Source organism: Diceros bicornis, chromosome 13 (assembly GCF_020826845.1).
Source record: "Diceros bicornis minor isolate mBicDic1 chromosome 13, mDicBic1.mat.cur, whole genome shotgun sequence".
NCBI classification, from domain to species: domain Eukaryota; kingdom Metazoa; phylum Chordata; class Mammalia; order Perissodactyla; family Rhinocerotidae; genus Diceros; species Diceros bicornis.
The window spans coordinates 37,379,669-37,403,629 of record NC_080752.1 but is presented as its reverse complement, the minus strand read 5'-3'; the positions used below and the strand labels follow the sequence as shown (position 1 = coordinate 37,403,629).

General features: G+C 50.0%; 1 protein-coding gene across 2 annotated transcripts in view; it reads right to left on the bottom strand.

Annotated features, from left to right (window-relative positions):
* Nucleotides 1-22,248, bottom strand: part of VWA5B1 (von Willebrand factor A domain containing 5B1) — a 39,675-nt gene extending 17,427 nt beyond the window's left edge. The window contains exons 1-11 of one of the 2 annotated variants that reach the window (XM_058552042.1): nt 22,110-22,248; nt 20,159-20,311; nt 18,617-18,887; nt 15,205-15,350; nt 14,168-14,299; nt 13,420-13,544; nt 9,382-9,558; nt 4,745-4,855; nt 2,823-3,025; nt 2,259-2,373; nt 635-820 (exon numbers count right to left, since the gene is read on the bottom strand). In XM_058552042.1, coding sequence (XP_058408025.1) covers nt 635-820; nt 2,259-2,373; nt 2,823-3,025; nt 4,745-4,855; nt 9,382-9,558; nt 13,420-13,544; nt 14,168-14,299; nt 15,205-15,350; nt 18,617-18,887; nt 20,159-20,311; nt 22,110-22,248 — 1,758 coding nt within the window. Of the gene's footprint in view, nt 1-634; nt 821-2,258; nt 2,374-2,822; nt 3,026-4,744; nt 4,856-9,381; nt 9,559-13,419; nt 13,545-14,167; nt 14,300-15,204; nt 15,351-18,616; nt 18,888-20,158; nt 20,312-22,109 lie in introns of those variants that run through there. The other variant, XM_058552043.1, reaches the window with a different exon arrangement.
* Between the last annotated feature and the right edge of the window lie 1,713 nt (nt 22,249-23,961).

Sequence of the window (23,961 nt, the reverse complement as noted above, 5' to 3'; positions counted from 1 at the left end):
TCGTGACTCCTGCTTAAAGACAAAACAAGATGATAAATCCTTCAAGGGAGGTGGAAAGACTCACTAAAGAGGGAAAATGGATGAGGAAATAGTTTCTCAGGCAGTCTCCCACATTGTAGCACGAATTCCACCTCCCCTTGAGTGCTTCACTTTTACCCCACTTCTGCCACCACATATTAGAGAATTATTTGTATAAATAAATAAAACACAAACTCAGCTAAGGAGATATGACCTGACTCGAGTGTTCAGGGAAAGAAACCTGAGTGCAGTTGTTTTGAACTGAATTGTTCATCAAAATCACTTTGGGGAGATTATGTAAAATGCAGGTTCCCGGGCCTTACCCTCAGAGATTTTTATTCATTAGACCTGGGTTGGAGCTAGAGCTCTGCATTTTAAATGTGTTCCCTAAGTTCTTCTGCTGCAGGGGATCTTGAGAACCACATTTTGAGGTAGTAGCTTTTACCCAAGCAGTGTCACTGTGACTGAATGCCCATGGCCTGGCAACTACACCCCACAACTGTAAACTTAGATCCAATTAGTTCCTAGCTGCCATAAACAGTCTCTCCAGCTAAGGATGTCTTTATGGGTAGAGTTCTGGACCCCCATTGACCCCTGGAATTTCTAAGATACTTACAGATCTGGGATTGGAGATGTATAAGGAGGCATCACACACAATGCCATAACCCACCAGCCGTTCTCCAGGGAACAGGGAGCTGGTGCTGACAGGTGAGATCAGGACCTCAGTGGTCTCAGGGAAGACCCACTCCACAGTCACGTCACTCAGGACCGGGGCCATGGCCTTCTTCAGGGATTTGACCATCTGTTGGGCAGGGTCAGAACACCGGTTAGGGGGATGTGTGAGCAGGGGTATGTACAGATGAGGAGCATGAAGACCACGTGGGTATGAGCATGATGGGATGTGAGTGGGAAAGAAGGGACAATCGGCCTTGAGGTGGTTTGCCCAGCACTGGACATGCCTCTGAGCTTCTTAGACTCCTAGAATGTCAGAGTTGGAGCAGACTTTTGCTGTCATCTTCTCTAAGCTAAGCGTTTTATAAATGAGAAAATCCAAGACTTAAAGTAGGGCTGTGACTAGCCCAGGGGACACAGAAAGTTTGTGTCAAAACATAGACTGGATAGTGATCTTGAGCAAGTTAATTTCCTTCCTGGGCCTCAGTTTCCCCTTCTGTTAAAGTGAGTAATTCTCAACTCTCCATGTAGTTGGGAGGATTAGCTGAGATACTAGATTTGAGGTGTCTACCACGTGATAGGTGTTCAACAAATGACGGCTGTGGTTTAGCATCACCTAGGCTGATTTCCACAGATGTACCACAGAGCTAGAGAAAACTGATTTGGGGATTGTGCAGCCATAGAGATGCATTCTCAAATCTCCCTTCAAGGAAGACTGTGCCCTTTTGCTGGAAGGCATGCAGTTAGGTGACAGTCTTCAGATGCAGTGCTCCAACTTTCCAGCCAACATCACACGTTTCCCTGGAAGCCCTCAGGCAATGACTGAGCATGGCAGGGATACTAGTGCCTGACATTTCAGCCCAACATAGATTACCTAATGGGAAATCTTTGCTCTAGAGCTTCCTGTTTGGTCAGCTGAGACCTTGCCAGACCTGCATTGCAGTCTGAAGCTCTCCCTGCCCAATCCTGCTTCCCTCCTTTCCTTTCACAGGTGTTGTGTCTGCCTCACGGACTGAAGAGTTTTCCTTCCTGTTTTTCTTTTTTCTCTTTCACAGACATTATCTCCCAATAAACCTCTTGAGCTCTTAACTCCAGCTCTGTCTCTGGTTCCTGGAGGACCTGGACTGACACAGAGGTTTTCTCAGGGTTGGATTATTTGTGCCAATTATGCAGGAAATGGAGAAAAGACTATAATCTCCTTGATTTCTGGGCTCTTTAGATTCTTCTGACCCACGATTTGTCATCATCAGGAACATGGCCAGAAATGACCCCAAACACAACTCCATATCCGTAGAGGCAGTGACTCCTTCAGGAGCCACAATTTTCCCCAGCCAGTGGATAGAACATCTGATCCAGTGGCTGAGGACCAAGGAATCTAGTATCTTCTACCAGCTCCAAGAGTTGTTGCTTTGTGGCCTCCACCTTTCTGATTCTCACTGGGGTGCAGTGCAGCCTAGTGGAGAGCTCAGATTTGGGGTAAAATCCCAGCTCCACCACTGAGTTGCTGTATGACTGGTCTGGGCCTCTGAGGTTCCAGCACCAGAAGAGACTGAGGCCCTTACACTTACCTTGGGTTGCAGCCGCTCTCCTTCCACCAGGAACTCAGCACTGCCCTTGGACACAGTTGCCAGCCCTTTCACCAGTCTGTGGCAGACATTGGGTCCAATTCCAAAGCTATAGCACCTGGGGGAAGGGGAGGAGAGGGGCTGCTACTTTCTATCCTTTCTGCCATCTTTGTCCCCTGATGGAGAAAGGGACAGAGCATGATCCAGCAGAGCTATCTCAGAGCTGGCCCTAACTTCAGGCAGAAGGTGAGTGAGAAGGAATAGGGTCATCAATGAACACTCATATTCACACATACATCCCATAAACTCCCACCCCGGCACAGAATCAAAGCAGCAGGAAGGACTTCCTCTGCCTAGGCTGCTCTTTGGGAGCTGTATGCAGAGGTGTGGGCATCTTATCCCATCTGAACTTGAGAGGGGAAAAGCAAACTTTGAAGTCAGCTCCACCACCCTGGAAGCAAAGCACTATAAGATTGTCTCCTCTCCTTCTGGCATTTTCCACGTTGCCTCGTTTCTGGCACCCCCAGCCCAGGATAACCAAGCCCTAGACCTTCAGCCTGTGCCAACCTGGTTGAGAAGGCGTGGTTTCGCACCAACTCCAGCACCTTCCCCGTGTCGTTGACTGCCCCGTCTGTGATCAAGAAGAGAAGCCGCGGGTGGCCTCGGTGCACTGGCTGCCGGATGATCCACTTGAGTGGGGAGAGGATGTTGGTGCCACCCATGTCAGCCCTCATTCTCTGGATGTTTTCGCAAGCCATGGCCAAGCTCTCCTGCAGGGAAGGGACATAGGCAGGGGAGATAATCCTCAGGGTCACCATATGGCACAGAGACTCTAAGTACCCCAGGGGATGAGTCCTTTGTTTCCCTAGATAACAGTTTAGCCTCACTAGAGTTGACCTGTTCCCAATTTCATCTCTGCTCCATGCACAGGAAGAGTAGATGGCCACTTATTTGGTGTGATTCTGCCCAATAACGTGCCCACCAATACTGAAATGCCACCATTTGTGGTGTAATAACTTATCATTGCCCTTTCTGGGTTCCTATTTAAAAATACAAACATTCCTAGAAAAAATGGGACACCAAACCCCTAATTACTCAGCACATATGAGGTTTCCTTTTCTGATGAGGGAGGCAGGCGGTGTGGTAGAAAGTACACTAGACTAGAAGTCTTACTACTTGAGTCCTGGCCTGACTGTGACACTGAATCCCTACCATGCTTTGAGGAAATCATTTCCCCAAACTAGACGTCAGATTCCCTGCCTCCTCGACCAGCACTGTGAGACCCAACTGGCCAAGGATTACTAGCACTGGATGGATGTCACCGCAGCAAGGACAGATTCTCACTGGACATCAGATGTTCTCCTGCTGCTGACTCAGGAAGATGCTCTTCCAACATCCACACTGGGAGTAACAACAATGTCAAAAGTCTTAATGTGTATATGTATCTTTGGAACCAGCAAGACTAGGAATTCATCCCAAAGGAATCATTAAGCATGTATGCAAAGTCTTTGCTACAAAGATGACTACATAGAAAAAAATGGGAACAACTTAAATGCCTAACTAGAGGGGTTTAGTTAAATAAGTCACAATCTATCTGTGTAGTGAAATACTAGGTAGCCATTAAAATTATTTTGCAGATTAATACGTACTGGCATGGAAATATGCTCATGGTGGGCTGTTGTGTTAGAAAAGTAGGTTACAGAACAGTATGGAAAGTCTAATCCTATCTTTACTGAAAATGTATGTACATGCAGAGAACAAAGTCTGGAGGGATTTATACTAAGCTCTTAACAGCGGTTTTTCTTTTTTTCTGACCGATGTGATCATGAGAGATTTAAAAAATTTTCTTTTTGGTTATCTAGTTTTAAAAATTATAGGACAATAAATACACGTTATTTTTGTATTTTAAAAACTGGTAAAGTTATTTTTAATTGAAAAGTGGTCCCTATATCCTTCCATTCTCCCTTCCTTCCAGTTCCTAGACCTGGGTAGGATGCTCCAATTTTTAACGTGCTGCTGGGGTCACAGTCCTCTTGTTCCACATTGTAGCTTGAGCCTTGTGAGTTGCATTCCTAGCCCACTTCCATGCCCACTTACCCACCTACTCACTCTCCTATCCCTTACCATTCGTTCCTTTGGCTCAACCTTACATGAATTTATCATTCTCATGAGACAGAGGCTTCAGCGAGTGGGATATATCCTCTCTCTACCCCATCCCTGTACCCCCTCTGTGCACACCCATACTTTGCCCAACCTATTCTTTATTTTAAAGAAGAGGGATGTCATAAGGCTGAGATGTCAGAATAATGCCTACACAGAGATAGCCTCCCTTTAATTCTCTGCTCCTGGGCATCATCTAGGTTCTATGTGGGTGGACAGCTTCTAAGACAGGCCTCAGGATTATCTCCTCTTTCTTTTTCCTTCCTTTTCTCTTTCCTTCCTCTCTCACCACCCACCCTCTCCTGGTCCCAGTCTTGCCCCCTCCTTACCTCACTGTAGGTCTGACTGGAAGGGAAGAGGGTCTTAAATGTAGATCCAAACCAAATGACATTGAAGAGGCAGGCTGGCATGAGGCTCTTAAGAGCCACCAGCATGGCATCCTGGCAGGCAAGAAAGAGATTCTCAGGATTCAGGAAGGAGTTATTACCTCTGCCACCACACACCAGTATTCTCATCCCAGCACAGAAGAAGCCTGCAAACAGGCCTTTCACCTGTCTGTCTACACCTATCACCTTCTCCCCTAGATCGAGAAATTTGCTGAGGCTGACCAGCAGCTGGACCAAAGCCATCATCATAAAACTGCTCATCCGTGTAGCAAGTCTGACTTCTCAAAGCCATTCTATCATGGCTTGCCAGTTGGATTTCACCTCCTGCTGACCCTGAGAGGTAGAGAGAGCAGGGAGCACCCACTCCTTTCTGCCAAAACAAAATTGACATCTAAGGGAAGCACGTGGCCTGGTCCAGGTTACACTGGCAATGGAACAGGCTTCTGGCTCTCATCCAGGGCCTTTTGCAGCAGACTCACCCTAACTATCATTGACTAGGGATGGTCTCTTTAGCTCACATTTGTTGAACACCCAAGATGTGCTTTACATACGTTACCTCGTGTAATCTTAACAATAACCCTCGAGGCAGGCACAACACTATCCCCATTTTATACAAGAGAAAATTGAGGCACAGAGAAGAGAAGTGACTTGTCGGTGAGCATCCAGATAGTAAATAGTGGAGCCAAGACACAAACACGTGTCACTTTACCTCCAAAGTTTCTGAACCTTGAAGAATCTTAACCTGTTTAACTATGCAACACCAGGAGACCTTGATAAAGCTACACTGGAAAAAATAATGACAAAGAGGGGAGGTGGAGGAGATGACAGGAGGGAAAAGATGATATTGATGATGATGATGATTATGATGATAAGATGCAATGATAAATATCAAGCAATTGCTATGTGCCAAACACTGTGCTAAGCACTTTATATTAATTATCTCATTTAATCTCTACGCCATGTGTTATAGCACAGTGGTTAAGAAGATACACTTTGGGGCCGGCCTTGTGGCTCAGCGGTTAAGTGCGCGCGCTCCGCTACTGGCGGCCCGGGTTCGGATCCCAGGCGCGCACCGACGCACCGCTTCTCCGGCCATGCTGAGGCCACGTCCCACATACAGCAACTAGAAGGATGTGCAACTATGACATACAACTATCTACTGGGGCTTTGGGGGGGGGGAAAGGAGGAGGATTGGAAATAGATATTAGCTCAGAGCCGGTCTTCCTCAGCAAAAAAAAGAGGAGGATTAGCAAGGATGTTAGCTCAGGGCTGATCTTCCTCACACACAAAAAAATAAATAAATAAAATAAAATAAAATAAAAAGAGAAGATACACTTTGATGTTAAACACATCTGGGTTTAAATCTCACCTTTACCATCACTAACTTGACCTTGGGCTAGTTATGTCACTCCTCTGAGCCTCATCCTGACACATAGTAAACACTCAGTAAATGGTTATTATTACCAACCAATGAGACATGTATTAATATCAATACCTCTGTTTTACAGATAAGGAAACTGAAGCTCAGAGGGTTAAGGAATTGCCCCGGCTAACAAAACCTAAGAATAGGACTGAAGCTTTCAAAACACAGCTGTGAGATCTTTATTCATGTTGGCTTTGCCTTGGCATGGAGCTCAGGAATGAGGGGGGGGTCTCCCTTATGCCCATATAGTTTATTGGTAGCATCCCAGGATCTCAGCATGGCTTCAGGGAAACAAACTGCTATACTCCAGAATCTAGAAGGAAACAGCTGCAAGTGGATCCTGGCAATTTCCCCACCATACGGCCTTCCAGGATCCACAGACCTGCAGCTCCTCTCGCAGCCCGCTCTGTAAACATTAATATTAAACATTAACATTAACGTTCTCTCTGTCTCCCTTTGTTGTTTGTGTCAATACATTTTGTTTCTCTACAAAAGAAGTCAACATCTGCTTATTTTTTCATTAGCCACTAATGTATATTCCTGCTAGCAGGAGACTCTGCTGATCCATACGGATTGTCTCTGCTCACACCTATTAGAATTTTTAAAGCCATGCTTTTGGCAGCAAATGGCAGCTGAAGAATGAGACCAGCTGCAGGAAATTAAATTGGCTGAACTTTCCCCTTTGGCATGCTATCTGGATTTCTGTTCTCTCCTACCTCCCTAAGCCTAGTTTTTCCTAAAACTTCAATATAATGGGCCACAATTAGTGACCCAAGAAACCCCCCAATGGCCTCTTTGTCAGCGGGGAAAGGGGTGTGTGGCCTGAGCAATTTCTGTGCTTTTTCTAAAAGAGGCATGTATAGCAGAATGGATTGTGCCAATGCAAAACCACTTGTGAAGGGATGACCTTGAGCTCAGTGAGCTGAACTGGAAAAGAGAGCAAGAGAGACTCCATGGGGAAAGGGACTCAGAGGAGAGCCAGAGGGAGTTGTTTTCAGAGAATTCTGGAACATAAAGGTTGGAAAGGTCTTTAGTTCAGGAAATGGATTTCCACTCACAAATCAGCTCCATTTAACTGGTAGTAACTGCCTGGAACACTGAGATGAGAAGAGATTGAGTCCAGGCTCAGCATGAAAAAAATGTCCTGGTCAGTTATTGATGTCTGTCTGGGCTTGGGAGAGGGGAACAGAGGGACGTGTGACATACGTTTGCCCTCCCTGAATTAATCCTTCCTTCTCATTTTTCAGAAAGGATAAATGAAGCCCAGAGATGAAAATCAACTTGTCCAAAGCCACATAGCAAGTGAGTGGCAGAATTGATCCTGGAACCCAGGCATTGCCCTTTCCACTAAGCCATGCAGCAGAAATGACATAATCAGAGAAGAGAGCTTTTCTTAGTGGAAGTGTATTATAATTCTCTATCAGCAATGTAAGGGAAATGAGCACTGAACCAAGATATGGAATGCTTAGGCGACCTCACTAACCCTGTGATATTGGGAAAAACACTTAACTTCTTGGGGACTCAGTTTCCTTACCTGAAAAATGGCAGGAAAGTGGATTAAATGCTCTCTAACAAGTGCTTTGAGTTTATGATCCCATGATTCTTTAGAGTAAATAACGAGATGTCTTAAAAATTGATATAGCTGTAGAATGGAATACACGTGGCGATACAGGCCTGGAGGTGATTCAGCACTCCAGAACTATGGACAGCTCCCCATTCCAATTCCTGTCTTTGATGGTGGACCAGATGGGGAGAACATATTAATTAGTCCTGCATCCCAGTGTGAAGAGGCCTTAAACAGGAACTTGGGTCTCGTGTATGATTGCTCTGTCATACTTCAAGACTTGTTATATGACTATAACAAGACTGAGGGGTTAGCTGTCATCACAGACCCCACCTAACCTCTCTCCTTGTTGCTGATCCTGTTGCCCTGGAAACAAGAGTTTGCTCCAGGGACAAACTAGGTGGAGGATGAAATTCAGGTGACAGCAGAGCCCTCTCCCTCTTGTTCCTTCATTCCTCATTTTCTTGAACTATGACGATCCTTTACCCAGTTCAATAAACAGTGACTGAGGGCTTTCTATGCATAAGCACAGAGCTAGGCCCCATGGGGAGAGATAGAAGAGGAAGATAAGGTTCTTTCCCTTAATGAATTCATAACTCCAGGGGAGGAGACAGACATCTACACAACTGAAAATACAAGGAAGGGTTGTAAAATGCCATAGTAGAGGCGAATAATCTCCTGAGGGAGATGAAACGCTTCTGGATGTGTGGGGGGGAGGTTTTATCACTCTTCTGCATGCTTTTAGAACTCTCCATTGCAATAAGACCATGCTCCCAGGCATAATTAAGTAGCACGGCTGTGCCCCTTACTTGAGTGTGAGCTCCTTGAGGGCAAGAACTATGTTTATAACCTGCTGTCTTTTCAGATGGCCAAGCACAGGGCTTTGCACATACTAGGCATTAAAAAAAAAGGATGAACAAAATCTTTTCTACTGGATTCTACACATTCATTGACAGCAGAGGCCGTGTCCAGTGAACATCTGATGCCAGGTGTTACTGATAGTCAGGTAGACATGGGTTTAATCTTAGACTACACTAGCTATATGACCTTGGGTAGGTTACTGGAACTCTCAGGATGCGTTTTCCCATTTGGAAAATGTGACAATAGGACCAACCTCACAGGATTATTGTCTGGATTAAACACCAAGCTATGCATTAAGTGGCTAGCACAGTACCTGGCATGTAGTAGGCCCTCAGCAAGTATTAGTTTCCTTCCTCTCTTCCCTGTGCCCCTCTCCGCTCAGTACCTAGTGAGGTGTTTTAGCCAGAGCAGGCACTCAAGAAAGGTTAGTAGAATGCCAAGGAGAGCTATTGATGACTTCATCCCTTGTAAACGGACAACAGTACTATCTCTGCTCACACCACGTCAGGGCTTTATTTTGGGAGTGAGTTGAGTTTGGGTGTCTCTGTTCAAACTGATTTAAAAAACAGTTGTTGTTCCTTTTATTCATGGATTGGCATTTGGGAAAGTGGTTTAACTGTGGAAGGAGGGCTGCTTGGAACAGAAAGTACTGAGGAAACTGGTTTGGGGGAGCACAGCTGATTTACCCTGGAGCCCTAGACCCCGGGGGAGGGGGGGTGCTCCTACAGGTACCTTGACACGGAGGATGTTGGTCCCACTCATACTGCCACTCCTGTCAATGAGGAAGATAAACTCCCCATGGGCCTCTCTCAGGTTCGGCTGGACTGACTGGAGGTCGGGACAGAAGTTGAGCATGATGACAGAATGGTGGGGGATATCCTTGTGGAGGCGTTTCCGGATGATTTCTGTCTGGAGGAGCAAGGAAAACTCTCTCACTTGTGTATTCAAGGGGTCCAGAGCTACTCCTGGGGGCCCACGCTGGTCCCTCGTTACTCACCAAGTTTTGTCAGGATCTCACCGCACTCTTAATGAAAGACTGCCAGGTCGATGGTTCCTGCCTCCTCCATTTGCTAGACTTTCACAGTTGCAACAGCAAACATAGACTTTGGAGGCAGAAAGACCTGGGTTTGAATCCCAGCTCTGTCACCATCCAGCTGTGCAACTTTGGGCAAATTCCCTGCTCTGGGTCTGTTTCTTCATTCATAAAATGGGGCAAACGACAACCACTTCTCAGGGTGCTTATTAGGATGAACTGAGCTGGCACACCAATGGGAAGCTTCTGGCACACACACAGGCCCCCAGTTGAATAGTGATTTCTTTCGCTTTAGCACCGAATGTAGAAGCCACTCTCTGGCTCATCTTGGTTGTGAACTTGATTTTCCTGGTTTACTGATTCTCTCCCACTGATAACTGCTTACTCATTCTTCAAATTTTACCTCTTTGGAAAACCTGCCCCAATCTTCCAGGCATACTTAATTATCTAGTTTCCTCACCGAGTTGTACGGATTAAATGCAGTGCTTCTGCAGCCTGCTGCCTGGCAGAGTGATTGTCTCTAAACAGCAGCCGTCATCGCTGTTGTGGCTGCTGTCGCTATTTGTCATGGGGGCCCGGGCACTTCTCACACTGCACGTTTTTGCTCATATTTCTGCCTCCCCTCTAGCGTGTATGCTACTTGAAGGCAAGTCATGCCGAGTCTCTTGCATCTCCAGAGCTTAACATAGAGCCTGGTACAGAGATGGGCTCAGGAAATGTTAAAGGGAGGACAGGACCACAGTTCTGTATCTTCTTATGAGGCCTCTTAGCTGGCCCTCACACGCTGCTGCTGAACCCTCCTTGATTCTCCCACTCACTCCGCACCAAATCTCGTTTCCTCCATCCTCGTTCTGCTTTTCTCTCTCTCCACTCCAACTTTCTCTCTGTCTCTTTATCTGATTGTCTCTGCATGTATGTGTCTCTTTGTGTCTGTGTCTCAGTTACTGTCTGTTTGGGTCCCTTCCTCAATTCAATAGATGACATCATCACCCACCCAGGTGATGAAGATGACATCATCATCCTCAATGATGATTGACGCCTAGGTCAAACCAAAGACCTAGGACATGTCCTTGATGCCTTTCTTTTCCCCACTCCACACATCTACTCCTTCAGCAAAGGATTGCCAGCTCTATAGCTAAAATACAGCCTGAACATGTCCTCTTCTCTCTGCCTCCACTGCCACCACCCAAGTTCAGGACAGTGTCATCTCTTGCTTGGACCTTTCCATGACCTCTTGCTGGCCTCTCTCCTCCACTTTTATCTCCCTGTGGTCCATTCCACATAGAGCAGTCAGCGTGGTCATTCTTTTCATCCTCTTGCTTGAGCAATAGCTTCCCCTCATACGTTGCACCATGGTTTATGGAGACCCCTATGGCTGACCCCTGCCTACCTGTGAGCTTGGTCTTTGCACACCTTGCTCCTTACGTTTCAGCCATACTGGCCACCTTTCTGTTTTCCAAACACATCACCATTATTCTGCTTCCAGTTCTTCGCTCTCCACCAGCTCTCACTCTCAAGCAGGCTTGCTCTAAGCACTCAGCTAAAAAGCATCGAGCACTTATCACTCATTGTCATATCATCCTGTTTTATTTTTCCATGGCTCCAGCCCTCTCCGAGCTGCTCTTGCTTATCTATTTACGTCTTGTCTGTGCTAGAATGTAAGCTCTGTGTGTCATTTTCAGTGTTGCCTCCTCACTGCCCAGAACAGAGCTTGACATCTATTGGGCACTTAGTGTTTGTTGAATGAATAAATGAGGGAATGAATCTACGTGGGTCTTTTTGTTTGCCACTGACTTGTGTGTGAATCATTTTTATTTTCAGTCTCTCTGTCTCTATTTGTCTCTGCTTCTCTATGCATCTCCATCTCTTCTACATAGTGTCTTCCTCTGTGCCATTTGCCCCCGCTTTGCTAAGTCATGGTGTTTGACAGCTTGTCCCACCCACTCTTCCTGTCTGATGTTCGCCCTCTGGTTGCCAGCCTCCCTCGTTGGTGAGGGATTGCACTCTCCCTCCTACGTGGAGCTCCTTTGCTGAAAGCCACTGCCCAGCCTGGCTTTCTTGATGACAGAGCCCAAGGCAGTAACGGCCACATCTGCTGGCGAGAGGAGCCACCTCCGGGAAACGATTTTTTGTTTTTGGCGAGGAAGATTAGCCCTGAGCTAACATCCGTTGCCAATCCTTCTCTTCTGGCTGAGGAAGATTGGCCCCAAGCCAACATCCATACCCATCTTCCTCTACTTTATATGTGGCACGCCTGCCACAGCATGGCTTGATAAGCGGTGCATAGGTCCGCGCCTGGGATCCGAACCTGTGAACCCCGGGCTGCCGAAGCGTACTGCGCGAACTTAACCACTACACCACAGGGCCGGCCCCCAGGAATCTGATTTTTGCCTCTTAAAGGGGTGGGTGGGGGCTCTGGCTCAGGATTCTCTAATGTCTCCCGGAGCTGCCATTATTCAATTACAATAAACTTATCATTTCTTAGCAGCTTCGGGTTGATTGCTGTCATCCTTGGAGCTCCTGAGAATACAGGGTATTTGCATAACCAACCCAAGGTGGCAAATTAATTCTCATTTGCTCCAGCGGTCCCAGAGCTAATTGATTTAAGGCTTGGCAGGCAGAGGAGCCAGCCCCAGGCCTGGAAGGCCCATTGCTACTCCCCTCCCTTTGCCCACGTGCTGAATTCTCAGAGCTCAGAGGCAGCCCTGGTATTGTCACGCCCAACTCTGAGAATCTGGCTCCAGCCTCTCCCAACTGACTCATCTGGGCGAGGGGGCACCTCTGCGAGGCGGGCATTTCCAGTGGGGTCTCTAACATGGGGATGATATGATGGGCATTGAGCCATCCCCACCTTCTCTTCACCATCCCTGCCACCCCCCACTCAGCAGGTGCTTCAGTGGGGTCCTTAATAATGTTCCTGTACCCTCTAAATTCTTAGCCCCATTGTCACCAAAGCCAACTCCCAAGAGAATGGTCATCCCCTTCTCCCAGCTCACCAGTTATTTTTGGGTGCTGAGCCTCATTTTTCTCATCTAAAAAGAGGGGACAATAAAAAGAAGTGTGTCATCATTCTTAAACCTGTCTTGGTGTTCAGGACCCGGCTCCACATGCAGGGCTGTGAGCAGGAGAGAGACTGCGGTGCAACTGTGGCTGTCGGCTCTGCCTCCTACAAGTCTCCCCCCCAGCCCGCCACCCAGGGCCTCCGTGTCCTTTAGCTTCACGAGGGAGGGGACAAGTAGGGGGAAAGGATCATTCTCAGGCTTTCCCTGCTCTGCCTTTATTCTTAGGCTCCCAGAGGGAGGAAGAGCAAGAGACCCATTCAGCGGGTGGGAAAAGGGAGGCCCCAGAGTGAAGACGAAGCTGGGAGGGCACCCAGCTGCAGGGTCTTCGGTACCCCTGGGGAGTGGAGTAGCCTGGAGAAGACCAAGTTTGTTTCTGCCACCAGCCTAGAATTTTGCCTGGCTGGTACTAGGAGAAGGTGACCTAGGAGGAGACCAGGAGGTGGGACGACAGCGCCAGGGTGACGGCTGCTCTGGAAGTCCATATTCCCTCTGCCCCCCAGTGCCCCAGCCCACGGAGGGAGACATTGACGAGGATCTGCCACCAGCTTGCTGTGTGACCTCGGGCGAGTGACCCCCCCACCCCAGCCTCAGTCTCCTCGTTGGTCCACTGAAGACCAAGTCCCCAGTGCCACCCCAGTCCTGCCGCCCCTGCCTCCCCGCTGTAGCCCCCCTCACCTTTCGCTCTGCACTGCTGTCCCGTTTCGTCCCTTTAATGAAACCTGTTCTTCCCTTCAAGTGCCGCTCGAACTCGCCCAGCGTCATGTCCCCTTTCTCCATCAGGACATGCGGCATGTGGGGCTCTGCGGAGGCGAGAGCAAGTCTTGGCGCTTGTCCAAGTGTGAGGGTGAGGCTGGGGCCTTAGTTTAGGGCTGGGGTCTTCACAGTGGGGAGGACTCCCAACTGGAAGAGGGGAGCCTGAAGCAGTGGGGGACCATGGGAAGATTCCTTAGTTGGGAAGAGGAGAGCCTGGTGGCCGTGGGGGACTCACTGCCCCTCTCTTGGCCTCAGTTTACCCATAAGTAAAATGGGGGTGGGACCGGGCTCTCTGATCTTCTCAGGTCCTGACATTCTATGAATTCTTAAAGTGACAATAGAGTTGCTCCCTGAGGGTTCAGAGCTGCCAAGGTCTCACTGAGCTTAGGGTTTCAAAGATCCTCTGCTCAGCTGGCCTGGGGGAATATGCCCCAATGGGTGGATGAGACCCCGGGGCCTTTGGATCTAAAATGGGGGGCAGGAGATGCTTAATTCTGCCAGCTGGAGCTGAGTTTCCCAGGAGGCAGGCAGTTGGTCTCCTCTCCTCCGCTGTGTACCCCTCCCCTCCCCCTGGCTGGCCACTGGGCAAGGGACCACATGTCTGTGCCCCCCAGGATCAGCACCTCCTCCCTCCCATAGGCATCCCGGGGGCCCAGCCGGGGCACAGTACCGCTGGGGTGGATGACAATCTCTACGGGACGGTCGAAGCTGTGCCTGTTAGCCAACGTGATAATAATGCTCTTGGCCGAGCACGCAGATGGGGCAGCATCGGCTCGGATCTCATGGGTGGGACTTTCCACTCCTGAATGATACAGAAAGGCGGGATAGACTCAGAAGCTCTGGGAGAGATAGGGGCTCGATGAGGGGGGGGTCCCGAGACCCAAGCCAGAGATGACTGGCACTCCAGCCCCATCAGGGGCTCCTGACCTGCTGTGTAACCACAGACAGGCCTCCTCAATTTCCCCATCTGCCAAATGGGGGCTTAGGTGGTGTCAAATGGTTCTTTCTTCTCTGACCTCAGGATCCAGTGGGGGTCAAAGGAGTTGCTTCCTCATAGGGACCATAAAGATAGAGAGAGTTCACACTCCATCAGTGGGCGCTCCATAAATGCCTCCTGTGTTGGAATGTCATGTTGCTCTGGGAGAGCACTCGTTGACAAGAAACCATATCCTAGTGTCCTTTTAAAATCTTGAGTGAATTGGGGAGGGGAACCATCAGACCAATGGTTCCTAACTCTGGCTGCACATTAGAACCACCTGGGAGCTTTTAAATAAATACTCAGGACACACCCTAGACCAATGTCATCAGAAGTTCTTGAGTGGGATCTAGGCAGCAGGATTTTGAAAGCTCCCCGGATGATTCTGCTCTGCAAGACGAGAACCAGGAAGCAGATTTATGGCTGTGGCCTTTAGGAGAGGACCAGGAACCACCTTGGGCCCATGCACCTTTCCCCAAGGAAGCCACTGAGGTGGAGATGGGGACAGCCTTGAGACCTGTCCTTGGGCGGGGCTCATCTTTGGGCTGTGTGTTGGGGAGCAGGAAATGGGGGTCCATAAAGCTCTGTGTGCTTCAGGTCATCTTCCTTTTGGGTTGATCAGTTTCCCCGCCCTCCCCTCCCTCTCTATCCCTGGCAGCTTTGGGCCTGGAGCCCTCCCCACCCCGGGGCCTTGCGTCTTCTTTTTGGCCCTTATCTGAGCTCCCTCTCACCTGCGAGCAGGCACGGCCCGCGGATCTCCAGCTGGAAGTTGAACTCATATTCCATGGGGTTGGACACATCCGTGTCCAGGAGAGTTGCCAGGCACAACTTGTTCCAGGAGTCCAGCGCCCGGGTGCCAAAGCAATGCCTGTCTTTGCTGGGAAGGGGGACGAGAGGAGGAACAGGAGGCGGGCAGCCAGGGCCGAGGCAGGGGGCCAGCATGAGAAGACATGGAGAGGACGGTGAGTCCCAGGCAGCCCTGGCACCCCTGCAGCCCAGACTGAAAGGGGCTGAGGAGCTTTCTCCCACCCCAGACCCTTAATCTTCCACTCAATCTGACCCCGGGGAGAGCTTGGCTTCAGACATAAGGCACAGCTACCTACGAAGGATGGGCCACTGCAAGGCATGGTGCTCCACGGCATCAGCTCACATTGTACTCACCATGGGCCCCAGAAGAAGGCGTCGGGGCCCCACTGCTCCCATCTCCCACATGGGGAATCCGAGGCTCAGCAAGATGAGGCCTCAGTTCCCCCAACCAGGACCTGGCAGAGCGTGCGTCCTCGCCCAGGTCTGTCTGTGACGCACTATCTCACACCACTTCTTGCGTCCCTGCTCTCTCTCTGCGAGCTGGGAGCCCTTGCACAAGCCACTTCTCCTCTAAGTCTTGGTTTTATCATCCGTTAAATGGGGTAATAATGACACAGTTGTCTTGAGCGAGGCTTAGCAAAGTGTCTCACCTGCTGAAGGCTCGTTTCTGGGCCCTTTTTCTGTGTCATCCCCTGCTCTGTCTCTGGTCCTGCTCCATTCCCCTCCCCTCCCTCAGCACACCCTCTAAGGTCTTTGATATATGTCCTTAATATGCACGTATCCTTGTAAAATACACGGTGGCATGGGGTTGTGAATGTGTTTTAAACTGAAAAGATTGCATTGTATTATGAATCTCATTCAATCGCTTCCTTTTTTTCACTCAACGCTGTTTTTAGGCTCTGTCCAGGGCTGCAACCCCGAGTCTTTGCTGCGGACACGGTATCGTTTGGGGGCACCCGTTACGTTGTACTTATTTGTTGCTGCCTCCACCCCACTGTGTCCACAGATACCACCACCGTGAAGATCCTCACCCGTGTCCCCTTGGACTTATGACAGGGTTCTCTGGGATCCCCGGGTCACAGGGCACACATCGACTATTGCCAGATTGCTCTCCAGGGTGGCTGGCCTAGTTTCCACTCCCACCAGCAGTGAACAAGAGTTTCCCTCTCGCCTCATCCTCACTAACGCTTGGCGTTATCTATTTTCTTATTTTTTCTCGTGTCACTCTATCTGAGCAGCTTTCAGGTCCGTACGGATCTGAGGCAGGCTTCCCCCAAGACTGCCTCTGCTAACCCCACCTGCTGGGATGGGCAGGAATAAGCTTATCAGGGCCTCTTGTTCTCTGATCCACCAAAGTCTTGAATGTCCCAGCTTTGCTAGGCCATGCCTCTCAAATGCATGAGGTTTGGCGCCCATGGCAGCACTTATAAAGACGACACCCAAACTGGTGTTCCGTGGTCTGAGACTGGCTGGTGCTGTCAGCTTCTCTGCTGTGCCAACAAGTGTCCTCACCCCGGGCTTCAAGGTCCTACAGGATCTGAGTCCCCACCACCCCTCTGACTTCTCTCCTTCCCTCTCCCACTCTGCTATCAACATACTAGCCTTCCTGTTGCTGCTCAAGCACACCAAGCCTGCTGCTGCCTCAGGGCCTTTGCACTTACTGCTCCCTCTGCCCAGAATGTTCTTTCTCCAGAATATTTCCTTGGCTTGCTCCTTTCATTCAGATCAGGCCTCACGTGTTGCCTAAGCCCCGTCTATTCTAGCTAAAATAGCACCCACCCCAACCTGTCCCTCTCTAGCCTCTGTAGCATTGATCTTCATAGAACTCATCACTTAGCATATTACTTGTTTATGGGCTTATTTCTTTACTGTCTGTCTCCCCCATTAGAATGCCAGCCCCTCGAGGGCAGGGACCTTATTTGTCTAGTTGCCTGCTATATTCCCAGCACCCCAACAGTGCCCGGCACAGAGAGGGTGTTTAATTACTATTCGTGGAGACTGAGGAGTGCCCTCCAGGCTGGCCCCACGAGGGAGGCTGCAATAACCCTTCCTCCCAGCTCGGCCTGAGATCAGCACTTTAATGGTGGTGTCCAGGAGTCTGCTGACAGTGTCCCGTGTCCCAGTAGGCACCTGCTCCCAGCTGTCCCCGGAGCCCTACCAGTGTACGTATCAGACCCCTGGAGACACACGGCACATCCTCCCAGATTTCAACTTGGCTCAAAGATTTGAGGTGAGAGTTGGGGTGTGGGGAGTTAAGTAGTTTAACTAGCAATTAATTTCAAGTGTTATTTTTGTACCAAAATGGCGCTAAGATGCTGTGGAATAGATTTTAAAAATTCACAAGTGAATGAGAAAATACAAGACTTCAAAAACATCCCCGTATGCAGCAGGCTACTTAAAAAGGCTGTCCTCTCTCCCTGCAGAAGAAACGCTCATTCTGGTCCTGAGGCAGGGAAATGGGAGGAGCCCTGATCTCGGCTACAGGTGCCTCCTTTCCCTCCTTGCCCACCAGGGGAGCACAGAGAAACCCTCCTGGTACTGGGCCTGCTGTCTTCCCCGCTCTGCCCTGCTGAAAACCCTTTTATTGGCTGCTTGTTGCTTTTGGGAGAAATTCAGAGTTGGCCGGGGCGACAGGGCATCCTGTGTCTTTGCAGCCTCATCTCATGCCGCCTGTGCTTCGGTTCCTCTCTGGGGCCCTGTCTTGCTACCTCAGGGCCTTTGCCCCTGCTGTTTTCACCGACAGGAACACTCCTGTCTGTGCCTAGGCCCCCCTCATCGCTCAGCTTTCAGCTAAAGTACCACTCCCCAGAGAAGCCTGGACCCCCAGGTTGAGTCCCCCTTTTATACTCTTAGTTCAATGAACTTCTCCTTCACTGCTGTTTTACATAATTAATTATGCATGCAAGTACATAAACAGTTCCCCACTAGTTGTCTTGTTAGTTGGATAACCATCTCTCCCACCAAGTTCCAAAAAGGCAAGAGCCACGTTGGTTTCATGCCCTCTGTATCCCAACAGCCAGCCCAGGGTCCAGCACAGGGAAGGTAGTCAGAAAATCCCTCTCGAGTGCGTTACAAAATAAAGCTTTGGAAATTCTGGGCCCAAGCTGCCCAAATCCCAGCACTTCTGGCTAGTAGCCAAATAGGGCATTTCAGGGGGATTCTCAAGTGCTCTAAAAGTGAGCAGGGGAGGAGCAGCTATTCAGATGGTGGCCCCTATAGTGCTGAGCCTCACCATCTACTCCCTGTCTCCCCCACCCCGCACCCCCCTGACTTCACCCCACCACCTCCCTGCAGCCCACTCGAGCCTCGGACCCTTGTCTGGCCAGGGCTCCTTACCCTCGGGCCTGTTGGTTGGAGGGGCCTGTGCTCTCGGTGCAGAACTGGGGCACGGTAGGGGCGCAGACCGCAGGCAGCAGGACCCGCACAGCCCCGCTGGGCAGTGTCGGGAGCTCCGAGGAGGTGCTGACGAATATGGTGACGTTCTCCATGGGGGCGATGGTCCCCAGGTTGACCACGAACAGGATCCGCTCCAAATCCTCGTCTAAAGCCACCTTTCCCGATGTGTAGGAATGAGGGGTGACAGACACCCCCTCTTGCAGAATGTTTCCTAAGTGCCGGGCCTGGAGTCAGGGGCTGTGCATGTATTATCTCTGGCCCCCTCTAAGTTTGCTGTGTGGTAGGTTTGAGGAGCCCATTTTGCAGATGGGAAAACAGGCTCAGCATGGTGGTGCCACTTGCCCAAGTTACTCAAAGAATTGAGCCAGAAACTGAACCTACGTGGGTCTGACGCCAGGCCCGTGTACCTCCCACTGTACCCTGCTGGGAGTGGGGGCTTGGACCCACAAACCCCCAACACAGGGTCACATCTCTATCTGCATACTCTCTTTCCCCCAGTGTCACACCCAAGCACCCCCCACCTTTGGGATCCATGTTTTCTCATGTGCTCTCCTTTTATCTGAAAGGCCCACTCCCTCATCCCTACTTAGCCAGTCTTACCCCTCCCTCCAACCCCTCCATGAAAACCTCCCTGGTATCCCATGTGGACCCTTCTTTCCCTCCTCTGGCGTTATCCAGACCTCTCTGGCACAGCCACCTGCCGCCTCCTTCCGTGGTTACTCCTAAGTATGTCTCAGCTGTTCTTCCGGGCTGTGAGTAGTCATAACAACTTGAGGGCAACTTCGCATCTTACATATGGCGAGTGCTCATTAAAATATTCTTGATCATCTTAATGATCGGGTGAACAAACTTCACCTTGATCGTAGATCCAATGGTAGGAATCTCTTACATCATATGATACTTGGTCTGGATTCAAGCCCTGGCCCTACACTAATGTGCTGTGTGACCTTGGGTCAGTCGTTCACTCTCTCTGAGCCTCAGTATCCTCAATAGCAGGCATCAGTAGCCACGCTTTGAGTACTTACTCTGTACCAGGGACTGTGGTGAGTGTGCTGCAGGCATGCTCTCTGTTGAGATTTGGGTTTGTATAATTGTTAGTTCCATTTTGCAGATAAGGCTGAATTTCTTATCTAAGCTCACACCATTTGCAAGCAACAGGATAGGGAGTCAAATCCTGGTGTGACTCATTCCACAACTTCTGAGCTTAAATGACCTGCTGTTCTGTTCTTTAGAGACATCTTAAAAATCCTTTCATTGCTTCCTTTGGTCCTTACCATGGTTTCAAGTGAGAACAGGAACAATTATCTCTATTTCACAGACATTAAAGAGAGGCTCAGAGAGGTTAATTATTGGCCTGAGGTCACACAGGATTCCTGACTCCTAGTTTAGTGCTCTCTCTACCCTATCCCATTGCTGCCATTTCAGTCTGCCTGAGACCCCAGCCAGGCCCAGGCCCTGCCACGGCCCTTCTGGCCTCCTTACCTGTGACAGCTGTGGCTCTGACGCGGGTGGCATCGAAGTGGCCACTCTCCATCTTGGCTTTGTCCTTGATCTGTACCGTCACAACGCGGTCGGCAATGACTGCCTCAAAGCCGATCACCGCGGTGTACTCATCCAGTGGATACACAAAGAGGCCTGCCAGAGCAGGGCCAGCATCGCGGGGTGCTCCAGCCCCGCTCTGCGTGCCCCACCCCTGGGGAGGAACCTGAACCTTTGGCCTGCCAGATGGATGGACGGCAGTCACTGCCAGTTAGAGGATGCTGGAGGGGACTCAGGCTGGGACCCCGTGGCTCTGGGGCTGGGCACAGTAAGTGCAGCAGCAGATACTGTGTGAACAGTGGGGCAACAGAAAAAGGGACGACTGCTCCCCTGTCCCTGCCACCTTACTCTGCGGGCGCGTAAGGCCGGTGTGGCCAGGGCTTCTGATTTTCCGAGAGAGAGTGGAAATCCAGCTTTTTGTGTGACCTGTTGTATGGGCCTAATAAAACACATCTGTGTGGTGGATTTGTCACCCGTGGCATCTAGGAGCTGGGGCCTTGGAGGAAGTAGACTAGGGTTCTCATCCGGGCCCTGCCCCCTTTCCTGGCCTGGTGACCTTGCCTAAAACATTCAGCTTCTCTAAGCGTCACAGCCCCAACTGTAAAACGGGGATAATAGAGCCAAACTCATAGAGTTGTCACAAAAATGGAAAAAATAGCCATCACTTGTTAAGCTGTGTGGTCCAGAGTGTGTGCCCCACATTTTTATACCTTAGTGCTTCTCACATTTGAGTCCACGAATCATCTGGGGATGTTAAAAGCAGATTCTGATCCAGTAGGTCTGGGGCAGGGCCTGAGGTTCTGCATTTCTAATCAGCTCCTGAGTGATGCCGATGGCTCGGGGACCACACTCGGAGGATCAAGGTCGTGTCTCATTTGATCTGCCCACTAACACTGGGACAGCACAATGCGGGCCCCTGATGGGCCCTCCACAAACCCCGGCTTCCAGTACCTCTGAGCCTCAGTTTCCTCATCTATAAAATGGGGAAACTGGTTCTTTCTGCGTGCAGAAAGCCACGGGACTGTCCCAAAGTTGTTGAGTAATTTAGTCTCCTGGGCCCCCAGTCCCATTTTAAGCCACCCTCTCTAGGTTTCCTTAAACAGAGGAACAGGGTCATTTACTCTGCCTGGGAGACTTCTGAGGGGAAGAGAGTTTCCCTGCAGGTTCCTTTTGGGAAGTGAAATGGTTTCAGAACCTCAGGTTGGGCTGGAGGGTGGTGCCCCAAGACATGTAGCTTGGGGGTTAGGAGGCCCCCACAGCTGCAATGAGAAGGAATCCAGCCACACAAGCCTTTACGCAGCACCCTCCTGGCCAACCTTCCCGCTAACTCCCTCCCTCAGGTGGAAAGAGGAGTTTACAAAGAACTCTTGCAGGCGAAGGTCCCTCCACACTCCTGACGGCCCCACACTGATGATTCACTTTCGCAGAGTGTTTTTCATTGCACACTGTCCTTCCTCAGGCATTACCTCATTGGCTCCTCCCCTACCCTGGCGTCCAGACAGGCAGAGGAGCATCCTGATTTTGAGAAGGACAGTGGCTTCCCCCAAGGTCACAGGGAAAAGAGCCAAGCCTAGGACTGGGAGCTCATGTCTTCCACTGGGTCTTGATGCTCTCCTACTGTGAGGCTCCCTGGAGAAAGTGGAGGACTGGCCGTTTGACACAGGTGGGTGGGCCTTGTGGAACGTAAATAGTGCTGAGACAGTTGGCTGGGGCTGAGCCCAAACCTCGGCTCAAATCCTGACCTGACTTGCTGCTAGCTGTGAGCCCTAGATGAGGAAACTGAGGCCCAGAGAGGTTACATGACTTGCCCACGTCAACCGCTAGTCCATGTCAGGATGGGGATTCCACGTGCAGGAGGGGGTGGCCCTGGGGAAGCCCCAACAGGGGTCCTTACCCTGGAAGGGCTGGGCTTCCAGGTTGCCATAGGTGAGGGAGGCGGTGAGACCCAGGGCGTAACCACTGACGAAGGAGGTGACATCGGATGCGGTGAGCGGCAGGGCTGCCCCTGTGACCTGGTTCAGCAGACCCGGCATCCCGCTGGCTACTCAGCCCTCAGGGCCTGCAAGAGACAGGGAGGCAGGAAGTCGGGGAGGCTGCCCATCCATCCCCACCCAGCTCTCCCACTTCAGACCCAACAGGCAGTCAGAGCATCATTCTCTTCATTTTCCCCAGCACTTCCCAGTTAGGGACCCATGATCACTCTCAATGTCCCTGAGAAGAGAAGTGGTAATCCCATTTCTTCCCATTTCGCAGTAAAGAAACTGAGGCCTGAAGATATGTGACCTGCCTGGATTCACTCAGTGGGTTGGAGCATAGTCATGGCTGGAGTCCAAGCAGGCTTGCATCCAACCTGAATCCCCCCCGAAAGACAGTGCTCTCCTAACTGCAGACGGGAGTCCGGGGACGTGGGCTCTGACCCATCCCTTTGTCAAGCTCGTCATCTCTGAGCTGGAGATGCTTCCTCTGCAAAATGTGGGGGTTGGAATAGCTCACCAAGACTCTCCTTCTCTGATTCCAGCGAATCTACCCATTACAGTCAGCACTCCGGTTGTGAGGGGAGGGAGGAGTACCCCAAAGAGATACAGGCAAACCTCGTTTTGTTGCGCTTCATTTCATTGTGGTTCACAGATATTGCGTTTTTTACAAATTGAATGTTTGTGGCAACCCTGTGTTGAGCAAGCCTATCGGCGCTATTTTCCCAACAGCACTTGCTCACTTCATGTCTCTGTGTCACATTTTGGTAATTTTCAAAATACTTCAAGCTTTTAAAATTATTATTATATTTGTTATGGTGACCTGTGATCAGTGATCTTTGATGTTACTATTATAATTGTTTGGGGCGCCACAAACAGCACCCGTGTAAGGTGGTGAACTTGACTGATCACTGTTGTGCGTGTTCTGACTGCTCCACTGACCAGCCGTTCCCCATCTCTCTCCCTTGCCTTGGGCCTCCCTGTTCCCTGAGACACAACAATATTGCAACTAGGCCAGTTAACAACCCTACAATGGCCTCTAAGTGTTCAAGCGGAAGGAAGAGTCACAGGTGTCTCACTTTAAATCAAAAGCTAGAAATGATTAAGCTTAGTGAGGAAGGCGTGTCAAAAGCTGAGATAGGCCAGAAGCTAGGCTTCTTGTGCCAGTTACCAAGTTGTGACTGCAAAGGAAAAGCTCTTGAAGGAAATTAAACGTGCTACTCCAGTGAACACACGAAAGATGAGAAAGTGCTACAGCCTTATTGCCGATGTGGAGAAAGCTTGAGTGGTCTGGACAGAAGATCAAACCAGCCACAACATTCCCTTAAGCCAAAGCCTAATCCAGAGCAAGGCTCTAACTCTCTTCAATTCCATGAAGGCTGAGAGAGGTGAGGAAGCTGCAGAAGAAAAGTCTGAAGCTGGCAGAGGTTGATTCATGCTGTTTAAGGAAAGACGCCGTCTCTGTAACATAAAAGGGCAAGGGGAAGCAGCCAGTGCTGCTGTAGAAGCTGCAGCAAGTTATCCAGAAGATCCAGCTAAGATAATTCATGAGGGCGCTACACGAAACAACAGATTTTCAGTGTAGATGAAACAGCCTTATGTTGGAAGAAGATGCCATCTAGGACTTTCATAGCTGGAGAGGAGAAGTCAGTGCCTGGCTTCAAAGCTTCAAAGGACAGGCTGACTCTCTTGTTAGGGGCTAATGCAGCTGGTGACTTTAAGTTGAAGCCAATGCTCATTTACCATTCCAAAAATCCTAGGGCCCTTAAGAAT